The sequence below is a fragment of the Cricetulus griseus genome, chromosome 4, assembly GCF_003668045.3.
Source record: "Cricetulus griseus strain 17A/GY chromosome 4, alternate assembly CriGri-PICRH-1.0, whole genome shotgun sequence".
NCBI lineage: Eukaryota > Metazoa > Chordata > Mammalia > Rodentia > Cricetidae > Cricetulus > Cricetulus griseus.
In genome coordinates this window covers 174,984,393-174,996,641 of record NC_048597.1, presented here as the reverse complement: position 1 = coordinate 174,996,641, position 12,249 = coordinate 174,984,393, and the positions used below count along the sequence as shown (strand labels likewise).

Here is a 12,249-nt window from a genome sequence, read left to right as displayed (position 1 = left end):
GCAGCAGGCTGCCAGAATAGGAAACTGGGAGATCAAGTGAAAGTAGGACAAGTCTATAAACTCCTAAAGCCTGCCCCAGTGATGTCCTCTCTCCAGCAAGGCTCCACAACCCCCAAACAGCTCCACCAACACAGCCCAACTATTCAACTATGTAAGCCTATGGTGGATACTTCTCATTTAAAACTCTTATGGCATCCAAAGTGATTTTGCAAATCATAAAAGATACTGACACATTATCACAAGTGACAGCCAAAGCACCAAGTTAACTGAACCATAGAGAGTCACTGGCTTGTTTGTTTGTTTGTTTGGTTTGGTTTGGTTAAATTCTTCTTATTAAATCCCCAACAACTGGCATTCAGTTGTTACACACACTATAGCAGACCTCATTTGAAGAGCATCTTGAACAAACCCAGCAGACAAAGTAGAGATCAAATATGCACCCGCACGAAAAAAATCATTTTCCTTCTGAAATTTAGCATCCATTAAGGCTACCCCCAACCCAATCAAAGTCATAGACATTGAGTGAAACTTCTCCTATACGACTGCCTTTGAGAACTGCTAAAAATCTCAGAGGTTAACTATAATGACACTGCTTCAAGTGTGGTTTGTAGAGATGGACATAAATCACTGCCCAACTATTACTTAGCAAAAGCATCAAGTCCTGGTACTTGTTCATGTATGTGTGTGTGTGTGTACCCGCATGTACAGGGGTGAATGTGCATGGGTGTGAGGCCAGAGGTTGATGTTGAGTGTCTTCCTTGATTGTTTTCCACCTTACTTTTGAGACAGGGTCTCTCACAAAATGTTTGACTTACTGGTTCAATTACATGAGCTAGCCAATAAACCTCAAGGATTTTCCTCTCTGACTCTCTAGTACTGTGTTATAGGTATATGTCAGCCCACCTAGTTTTTTTTTTCCTTCAGATTTTTTTATTTGAATTAGAAACAAGATTGTTTTACATGACAATCCCAGTTCCCCCTCCCTCCCCTCCTCCCCTAACAGCACCCCCAACTAAAACCCTACCTAGCACATATCCTTTTTGCTCCCCAGGGAGGGCGAGGCCTTCCATGGGGGGGTCATCAGAGTCTGTCATATCCTTTGGGATAGGGCCTAGCCCCATCCCTGTCACACCTAGTTTTTACATGGGTGCTGAGATTTAAACTCAAGTCCTCCACAATGCTTTTGTGGCAAGCACTTTACAACTGGACCATCTCCCCAGTTCCTATGTTTGGCTTTCTACAGGATTACTATGAGCAGCATGATGGCCAGCATTTTCTATGTCTATTAAAAGCTCACACATGTCAAACCTTAGAAAAGCAATAATGCTAGGAAGAAAGAGCACACTGGTTATTAGGATACAAATAGCGGACAGTGGACAGTTAACTGCCTCTGAGGGATTTGATCATAATCTTTGGATTCTTCATTAATGTAATGAGTAGTTCTAAGTAGGACATCTATAAGGTGTTTGTAATTATGATCATAATCAAGACTATGGTTCATTGAGCCTTCCCATATGTCAAGTATATCATATATCAGGCTAAATACCAAAGACACAATTTTTCAAACTTTGTAACAGCTCAGTGACATAGATATTATGCCCCCATTTTATAAATAAGGAGAAGCAAGTCAAAGATTGAAACTACTTGTCCAGTTTCCCAAGATAACAAGTGCAAGATCTGAGTCCAAATTCCCCTGCCAACATAGACCATTTCTTCTGCCTGCAAGTGGGTCACTCCCTTGACTATGTTCTTTCATCTACTCCATGGTTTTCCAACCAGGTGGCGTGATTGAAGCATACCCACCTGCAGACAGTGTCACCAACCTCACCGTAGACATGTTGATAGAGCCTGATGGAGAAATCAGAGTGCTGTCAATGGGGGACCAGTATCATGCTGAAGGCCCCTTTATTTCTTCTGGTACCACCATGCCTCAGACCTCAGTGGATCCCCAAGTTCTCTGTTCTTTGTGTCTCCAAATTGGAAATGCCTGCAAAAAGAAAGATGTGATTGGTTACTTTTCTATAGATCTGGTGACTTTTATTGACCCAAACACCTTAGAGCAGCAGGTAAGTTGAACAGTTGGCATATGTGACACTAAAATGCTCTCCACACCCATGCAGCAGATAGTTTCATGGAGCATCCAGTATTCACTGTGTTCTGGTGAGCTGACTTTAAATCTACATCTGTGCCATCTATGCTGACTTAAGGATTTCTGTCTATAAATATTGTCAAAGTTCTATCATTCATGCGCAGTAGAAGTTTAAATGACTGAAACTTATCCAACCCAGTTGTTAGTTGGGCCTCTCATTTCTGTCCATTATTGCTATGATTATATCTTATTGGGAAACTATTTTACACTGTTCAGGGACTGAACCTATCTAAAATGTGTTCTTTAGTAGAAAAATGAATAACCAGAAATGAGTTAAGAACTTGTATCTGTTCTTTTTTTCTTGCCAATAGTTCATTAACAACTCAGATTATCAATTTTTTCTTTAAATCATGTATTGGGGTATATTTCAGAAACAAAAAGGTCTAAGTAACCGTGCAATCAATATCAAATTCCCTCTTTCCATTTAAAAGATAAAGTGACATCAGCAGCACCTCCAGTTGGGGTACCCCTTGCCGAACATGTAGCTCTTCCTCCTCCTTGTGGATAGGTGGGGACTTCCATCTTAAATTTAGTGGGTTGATAATTTTACACATCTTTATACTTTTATAGTACATGAAGGCGCCAGAAATAATATATAGTTCCATTCTATATGTTTTTAAGTATCTTAGAGATTGTACATATACATATATATTCTATAATTGCTTTTATTTATTCAATATTACATGCATGATATTCTTGGGCTCTGCATGTTTTATTTTCTGTAAATAATTTTAAAGCTTTTTCCCCTAGCTTTTTCTCTATGCTTTCTTTCCCCCTAGAAAGATAACGTGTAAATTTACTACTTCACAGGACTCACTTGTTTAATGTTTGGTTCCTCTGCTTTTCATAGTGAGTGCCTAGACTTCTGGCTGAAGGTTGAAATGGCTTTGCAGTTTCCCACCTTCCCATATCCTCTAGCATCAAGCACTGTAGTGTAAATAAGGTATATTCATTGTTCAGTTTTATCTTTGCTATTTGAGTCAGGTTATGGTTTAAAAGCAAGAGTTTATGTTTTGGGCAGTTTGGGGTTTGTTCAGTAACCATTTTCCGTTTGCTTCCATGTGAACATTCTGTTCCCAGACTCACAAGACAGAGAAAAGGACAAACTGAAAGGCATTCAGAAACTTCCCTGGTGAAAGACTAGAGTGGCAGGGAAGAGGGTAGGAGGAGACTGTACCTTCACATGCATGTCCTAGGAAGAAGGAGAAAGTCTGAGGTTCCTGGGGTGGTAGAGAAGATGAAACTATGGGCACAGCCCACTGATAGTTCTTATTTGAGTTTGATATAGAAAGACTTGCACACAGGAGAGGTATCTCCTCCAAACACAACGCTTGATTCTTCCTGGGCTTACTACCTACATGGGCTTCTGAGAAGATCTATCCCACACCAGTCCTGTGCATTTGACCAGCCCTCTCTCATCTCAGATCTCTCTTTTGTTTTATTGAGTCCACCCACACAACTTCCCCCATCTCTCTTGTTCATTATACCACACTCTGCCAGAAATATGCTGCTTCAGCCTGAAATGCTCTTGCCAGGGTCTCACTATGTAGTTCCAGGCTGCCTTCAAACTTGATCCTCCTGTCTTGGCATCCTAAACACTGAGGTTACAGACATGAACCAGTCCCTACCCCTTGGCTTTTTACCCCCCACCCCTTTTAAAAAAAATAACCAAGTTAACCCCTCTTCCTACCCATAATATTTCAGTACAGACCATACTTTCTTGAAGCCCTCCCTGGTTTCCCTGGCAATGTCAAATTCCCTGTTTGGTTCTCATATTCTTATCTACCATACTTCTCCTATCACTTATCTCAGTGGCAATTTAAACCTGTTTATGTGATCGTCTGATTATCTGTCTCCCCATGTCTCCTTGTGCTCCCCATTATTTGCTAAGCAATATCTCTGTATTGGGTCAACACAAATAGGTGTTCAGTAAACATCTGTTGGGTGAGTCAACATAAAGTCGATGCTCAAACATCATTTAAATGAATGGAATGGACCTATATAAACCCAAGATTTTATTGTATTATTGATTGTTTGTCCCTTAATAATATTTGAATATATGGTCACAGGTGCTGATATGTTCCCAGTGACTACCCAAAGGGTATCTCTATATTAGCAAAGGAAGTATGTTTTCTGTGTTTAACTTACAAATGCAGGCATATTCTCCAGCAGTTTTGCAAGTGATATCACCTGAAATAGCACTCTGATATTCTGATTGGCCTCCCCATGATACCACCCAGGAGGCAGACATATTCTCAGCATCGCAATTCTTGCTTGTTTAGCATTATTTCATTTTAATCAGTATTTATTACTGATAATGAACAGCTTCTCATGTTTGTCAGCCCATCTACTTATTTCCACTTAATTGAATGGTCATAAAATAATTGTCTGGTCATAGTTTTTGTCCCCTTTAAACTGAGTTATCATGAAAATATTTATTTGTAGAAGCTTTTTATGTATAAAAGAACTCATTCTTTGATCTACATGCTGCAAATACTTCCTCTCAGATTGTCATTTGTGTCCTCTCTCTCTCTCTCTCTCTCTCTCTCTCACATACACACACACACACACACACAGAGACATACACACACACACACATATATATGTAACTATTTATAAATCTATCAGAACATATATTAAACTATATTAATTCCTGCAAATATCTTCAATAGTATTCTAATGCCTCAAAATTATTTCTGGACTTCACTTTTTCCAGATTTAAAAATAAGGATAAATGTTTTCCCCAGCAGTAAGGAACTGAGTCTCTTCAGCCTCAGTATATTTCACTTGCTCAGTGTAGTCATTTGATTGAATTTATCCAATCTCCCAAGCACTTCTGCCATTTTCTTCACTCACCAAATGTGTGCTCTCACCATACTTCATGGACTCAGACACCAGGGCCAGCCATCTGTGCTATTTCTGTGATATTTGTCATCACACTTTAATTCAAATAGTTAAATTTAATTAGTATCTGTTGTATTACTCTGGACTTATCATTTTCCCCTGGTCTTCCATTCCCTCGGCTGTAAAATTAACAGATTAGCTTTCTTAATGGCCAAGTAAATTTTCAGTCCAGAAAATTATTTGTTTTAATGATATTTTCATAATACTTGTTTCCTATACCAGCAAATAATTTTAATTAAGTTGACTTTTGAAGCCGGGTGTTGGTGGTACACGCCTTTAATCCTAGCACTCAGGAGGCAGAGGTAGGCAGATCTCTATGATTTCAAGGCCAGCCTGGTCTACAGAGCAAGTGACAAGCTCTAAAGCTACAGAGAAACTCTGTCTCAAAAAACCACCATATATATATATATATATGGAAGCAAATATTGTGATATTAAAACTCATGTTTTTGAAAATATTTTAAAGTGTTAATATAGTAGTACAAGATTGAAAAGAAAATCATAAACAATATATATCATACTATAATTTTATAAAAAACATCTACAGAAACATACAGAGTGAAAGGATCCTAAAGATATATAGTAAAATATCATATCATTGTTTCTGTATGAGAAGATTGTGGCTGTGACAGGCAGAGCAGTGGTTCCTTATGGTACCTTACACAGCAGAAGGACTTTGCAGATGAATTCAACAATGAGCTGGGAGATTATCTTGGGTTATCTAGGGACCAACTACTCACAGATTCCATGTAAGGAGGCAGGAAGCAAGAAGGAGAGAGAGAGAGACAGAGAGAGACAGAGAGACAGAGACAGATACACAGAGAGAGAGACAGAGACAGAGAGACAGACAGAGACAGAGACACACAGAGAGATGGGGGGAGGACACTACATTACTGACTTTGAACTGTTTATTTATGCCACTTTACATCAGTGAACCTGTGACAATTCATTAGAACAGAACTGTGAAAGTAAAAAGAAAATGGCTGCTATTTTGTTTTCTATGCTTTCTGCATTTCCCTTTATAGTTTTATTAATGTATGTGTTTATATTCATTCATTTGTCTTGGTACTAGGGGTTGAACCTACAGCTTTGTATATACTAAAATACACCATAGTCCCTGCATTTGCATTTTCAAGAGTAAACAAAGATGTGTTAAGTCTCTAATTAGAGAAACAGATATATGAATAATGATATAGATTTATATAGAGTGTTCTAGTCTGTAAAGCACATTCATGTACATGATTTCACTTATATACACATATCTTAGAATAGACATGAGAAGCAGAAAACTGAGGTCCCTACATCCATTCAGACTTTTGGTAGGTAGTTCCAGCTGGGACCTATAATTTACCATGTTGGGATGATAGAAGCAAAGGTGACTAGGGCCAAGGAGAAGCAAATAAACTAGAGGCACGCACTAAGGACAAGCCCACAGTTATAAATTAACTCCAGATAAGAAGGTAAAAATTCTGTCACAACCCCGGGAGATGAAAATGAGGGTCTAAAATGCAGAGTGGGAGAGTGGTTTTGGAAATGTAGGATTTAAATAACAGACATCAGGCATCAAGCCTGGGTTAAATACTGAAATTCTGTTTCTAAATGAATAAAAAAGTAAATGGAACTGGGAGTGTCAGGCAGAACACAGTACTGTATGGGAATAAAAGGAAGAGAGCTGGTTTCTGGAAAATGGAGCTGGTGGAACATGGTTCAGACAGTTTCCAGCAGGGTAATAGGGTACTATAATGGGAAATCCCAGGCCTTTAGAGACTGCACACAGAATATCTGGTACTCCAGAAGGTGTTTTTGTGGCAGCCCTGTTGAAGATCTGGCCTTCTCATCAGAGAATAAGGGAAGAGGTTCTTTCTAGGGTTATGGAGTGGACAGTTCCAAGAGTAACATCAAGTACCTTCAAAAGCTTTAGATTGGGGAGAGATTGACATATTCTTTGAACAAACACATTCTGGGGGCCTATTCTGATGTCCCTTGTTGATGGAACAAAGATAAACAAGCCATGTGTTCTGTCAGCTACTTTGTATCTATAATCCAGTTTCATCTGCCATAGGTTCACAGTGGTCTATGCTCTTAAAGTTCGTAGGCATGCATATTACCTCTGTGACTTTTTTCATCATCTAGAAAATGAATTAAGGTTACTTGTTTGTACTACTCTCCCAAGAGAGTTATCACAGTGGCAGTCCCCTTAGTTTAAGTATCTAATTATTATTTGTTAGTAGAAGATCTTTGGGACCTCTAGGAAATCAAGATCTTTGGAGTTTACTCATTTAGGGGAAACACTAATGAAACAAGTGTTTATTGAGCATCTATAATGCATACGCCATTATAGCAGGTGCTAGAGAAGCTGCAGAGATAATAGAGATGGGAAGTGCCTGCCTTCAGGGAGTGCACAATCGAGCAGGGGAGACAAACTGGAAAAATGAATCACAAAAAAAGGCTTTAACTGACAACTTCAAAGAACAATAAAAGAGACATCAAAAAGGTAATGTCAGTTTAAGTGCCACAACACTTGCTGTGTGCGTTCAGATAAGAATAAGGTCCCTTCTGTTTGGAGCAATCAAGGGAGGTTTTTACAGAATAGGTGGGATGGGAGCTGAAGGATAATTAAGATTGAAGGAGTGTAAGAAAGAATGTGTTCTAAGTAGGAAGAGGTTGTAAAGGGTGGTGGTAAAAAATAACATACACAACACATATGGAGAAAGATGACAATCTGTGTCTTACAAATACCATGTTTTACCTTAAATAAATATGAGTTATATAACATTTAAACAAATAAACTGTCAAAGATGCTGTCGGTTGAAATCCCAGATTTAAAGTCTTTGTTTGTGGATAACTGTGAACTGTATGCATGTGTTTATGTATGTGCAAATGTGTGTATGTGTGGGGGGGTGCTCATTCATGTGTGTGCCTGTGTGTGGAGGCCAGAAGTTGACATCAGTTGTCCTCTAGAATGACTCTCCACCCTTTTGCTGTTTTGAGATGGGGTCTCATGTAGTCCTAGCTGGCCTGAAACTACTCAGTGTGTAGACCAGGCTGACTGCCAAGCCACATACCTCCTCCCAAGTGCTGAATTAAAGGCATGTACCACTGTGACTTTGTCACTGTGATTATTTTTTTAAGACAGTCTCTCACTGAACCTGGAACTTGCCTACCTAGACATAAATCTGTCTCTATTCTCAAGAATTTGGATGATAGGCATGCACCACCATGCCTGGCTTTTTTACATGGGTGCTGGGAATTTAACTCAGGTCCTCATACTTGTGCAGCAAGCACTTTAGCCACTGAGCCATCTCTTCAGCCATACTAATTGTGAACTTTGTGAAAAAACTCATTTATAAATGAGTGCTGATAGGTATATTTAAAAGAAAACAGGGAAAGGAAATTAAATCTTTTTGTTTCATTTCTTGGTGTGTTGGGGATCGAATCCAAAGCCTCTCATTCTGGGCAGGAATTCTACCACCACACTCGTCCCCTGTCCAAATCCAATCTTTAAGAAAAGAGTTGAGATGAAAAATGGCTACAAGTGCTTAGTAATGGCCCTGCATCAATAGGGTAGTCACAAAAGACAAGACTTATTACAAGATAAAAACTGTGAGGGAAGACAGAAATTGGAGCATTGGTCAGACTCTTTGCTTCTGACATATATAATATATAATATAAAGGGAGGAAATACTTATTTTAGACTACAGTTTCAGAGGCTTTGGTCTGCGGCTAGCTGGCTGCATTGCTGTGAGCCCGAAGCAAAGCTGAATATCATACACAAGGAGCAGAGGACAAACTCCACCCTTCAAGCCTTACCCCAAGTGACCTACATCCCCCAACTAGGTCCCACCCTTCACAGTTCTAATACCTCCCAATAGTGCATTCAGATTTTCAATCTACTTGTGATTTAATCCATCCATGTCACAATTACATCCTCAGAGTCCCACCTCTGAATGCAAGGTGTATCAAGGACTTTCAATACATGGACTTACCAAACCCACATATTCTGAAAAAATGTATCTATGGGTTTCTAAACAGAGTCTAATCCTGCAACAGAAAAACACCTAAAATATTTCACTGTGAGTGTCAGCCCTCTCTTCACATAGACAACTCACTGAGTCTTGATCCAGCATTAGCAAGTGGAGAATTCCTGCCCGTTTCTCACAGGATGTTCTGAGAGGCTGAACAGATAGATTCAAGGTGCTGTTGTTACTAAATCAAATGCCATAAGCACATGTAAAACTGTCAGAGAGACCCTCAGCAGGTTTTCAAACTGTGAGTGGAATCTGAATCGAATTAGCATTATTTTTAAAAACTCACTGAGCATTATCATCTCAAAGTGATATATAAGCATCAAAAATGAATACATTTATTTCAGAGGATGCAAAACCTGAGGTCTACAGAAACATCATAATTCCTTCTTGCTCGTTTCTGTAAGCCCAGCACCTAGCGCCCTGTCTGGCAGATAATAGATGCTGAATAAATATTTATTAAATGAATGAATGAATACTTCTCTCTCAGTCCCCCTCTGGTAATATCATTTGCAAGAGCTTCTTATCTTTGTTTTCAAGATATATAAGGAATTCACCAAGGGAGCTCAATGAGATTTACTTTTCCTCTTTAGGGAAGGTATTTTATTTATATATAAGAGGGTTAATAGTGTATATCTAAATTAAAATTTAATAGGCCTTTGGTATAAACAGAAGTGCCTATTAGTCAGTGTTTCTAAATGCTATAATAGGCACACTGTTAATCACAACTTAATACCTAGTGAAGGGGAAGTAGATCCCAGAGGATCCTGATACAGTAAAACAAAAGCCTTGTCCCTTTTAAATGTGTATCTTTGTGTCAGTGACAGAGACCAGCAACATACAAGTGATGATGATAATGATGATGATGAGAACTTCAGCAATAAACACAAGGACACAATGACAGGTTTTATAGTGTGAAATTACATTTATATTGATTAGTGAGCAAGTGGCCAACTTTACGTACAATATTACCATATGTGGCTATTCTTAAATGTTTTATTAACCTCCTTACTTTATAAACCCTGGCATTTAGGAAGCTTGAGTCTAAACCTAAACCTCAGATCTTAAATGGGCAGCCTGTGGACCTACATAAAGTGAATCTGTTTTAGGTACCTTTGTGTCACTGTTATCACCTGATAGGAAAACAGTGGAAGGGAGGAAAGACTTATTTGAATCCACTTTTAGAGGGTTCAGGCCATGGTTTCTCAGTCCCATTTATGGTGGGCTCATATGACAGAGGAGTTTCTTTCCTCCTGATGGACAAGGAGAAAGACATACAGATAGGGACCTGGGGAAAACAGAGCTCTCGAGAACTCATCTTCAGCAACTTGCTTCTTCCAGCTATACTCCCCTACCTAGAGTTCCCAGAATCCTCCAAACATCACCAGCAGCTGAGGGCCAACCTTTCTGAGCATGAACATTTTGAGGGGACACTCCACATCCTAACCCACAGCAGCTTTGTTTCTGTTACCTGATCTCCCCAATGTCTCTCACATCCTTATTTCCTTTCATAACCAAGACACTTCTCTCTCCAGAAACACTTCCAAGGGCAGAGAAAATCTTGGCATGTTCACTGCCTGTGCACTGTTCAGAAGATCCACAATTTTGCGGTATTCAGGAGGGCAGGGAAGCTTTCCTATTAATGCTAAGAGAGACCAGAAGACTCCCTACACAAGGGTGTGTGCCCCTTCCGTCTAATGTGGCAGAAACAAAGCTGACCCTCTCCTCCCACTTGGGCGGTCACTTACTTCACTTTCTGTAGGATGACTGTTCCCTTGCAAGGCTGTCCTTCCTTCTTCCTAGCTTTATTAAGCTGACAAATAAAAACATAATTGTTTAAGGTACACAGTGTGATATTCTAAGGTGTATATACACTGTAAAGTGATTACCACGGTCAAGCGGTAACACATCCATCACCTCATATGGCCGTCTTGTTTGTGAGAGACTACTCCTGGATTCCAGATTTCAGGCACAGTATTACCAACTACAGTCACAATGCCATACAGCATCACATAGCATTGTTTATTCTTTGTTCAATTAGAAGCTTTTAGTTGAAGAAATTATTTTTCATACAATACGAATAATGTTTTTCTCCTCCCTATCTCTCTCCCCATACAACTTTATGTTCTTTTTCTCTCTTTCAAAAGCAAACAAACAAACAAACAAAAACTAGAAACAGGAAAAAACACACAAAACTGAAAGCAAACAGGCAAAAGACCAATTAGACAAAAATGCCAAAACAAAGAAAAATTAAAAAGTCCACAAAATCACAATGAGTTTGTTTTGTGTTGGCCAACTATTCCTGGGTATGGGGCCTTCCCTGGCAGCCCACAGTATTATTCAACTATAGTCACCATGCCATATGCTAGGTCTCCAGAACTTACTCATCTTTAACTTGAAGTCTGTTCTCTTTAACCACTATTCCTTTATTTCTCCTACCTCCTGACCCATGGTAGACATTTTTAAATTCTATGTGTAGGTAAAACAATGTATGCCTGTTTTCCTGTGCCTAGCTTATTTCATTTGCCATAGTGTCCTTCAGATTTACTCATATTATCACAAATTAGGATTTCCTTTGCAATGGCTGACTAATACTCCATTTTGTGTGTCCACATCTGTGTGTATGTATACACCACAATGTATTTATTAACCCACTGAAAAGTTGTTCAAGATCTTGGCTTTTATGAATGATGCTTTCCTAAACATAGTCATGCATATCTCTTCAAAAGAATGACTTTATTTTCTTTGGGTACAGTCCCAGTAGTAGAATCGTTGCATCATATGACAGTTCTGTTCTTTTATTTATTTCTAAAGAATTATTTTTATTTTATTCATTTCTAAGATTTGTTTACTTTTATTTTATGTTTGTGTTTTGCCTGCATGTATGTATATGTACCACATGTGTGCCCAGTGCCCACAGAGGCCAGAAGTTCCCTGGAACTGGAGTTACAGACAATTGTAAACAGCCATGTGGGTGCTGGCAATTGAACCAAGTCATCTGAAGAAGCAGCCAGTGCTCTTAACTACTGAGCCATCTCTCCATTCCCCCTATTCTTTTTACTTCTTAGGAGCCTCCATACTAGTTAGAGTTGTATTACAACTAGCTGTAATAACATAGAAATCTCACTATTGGGTCCTGTTGTGCAGACTAGGCTGGTCTTGAACGACAAAG

The 12,249-nt window shown here is 39.1% G+C and overlaps 1 protein-coding gene across 1 annotated transcript in view; it reads left to right on the top strand.

The window, feature by feature from the left end:
• Positions 1-12,249, top strand: part of Iqch (IQ motif containing H) — a 184,022-nt gene that overhangs the window by 122,996 nt on the left and 48,777 nt on the right. Inside the window, exon 17 of the mRNA XM_027414782.2 lies at positions 1,780-2,066. Within this exon, the coding sequence (XP_027270583.1) occupies positions 1,780-2,066 (287 nt within the window). The remainder of the gene's footprint in view (positions 1-1,779; positions 2,067-12,249) is intronic.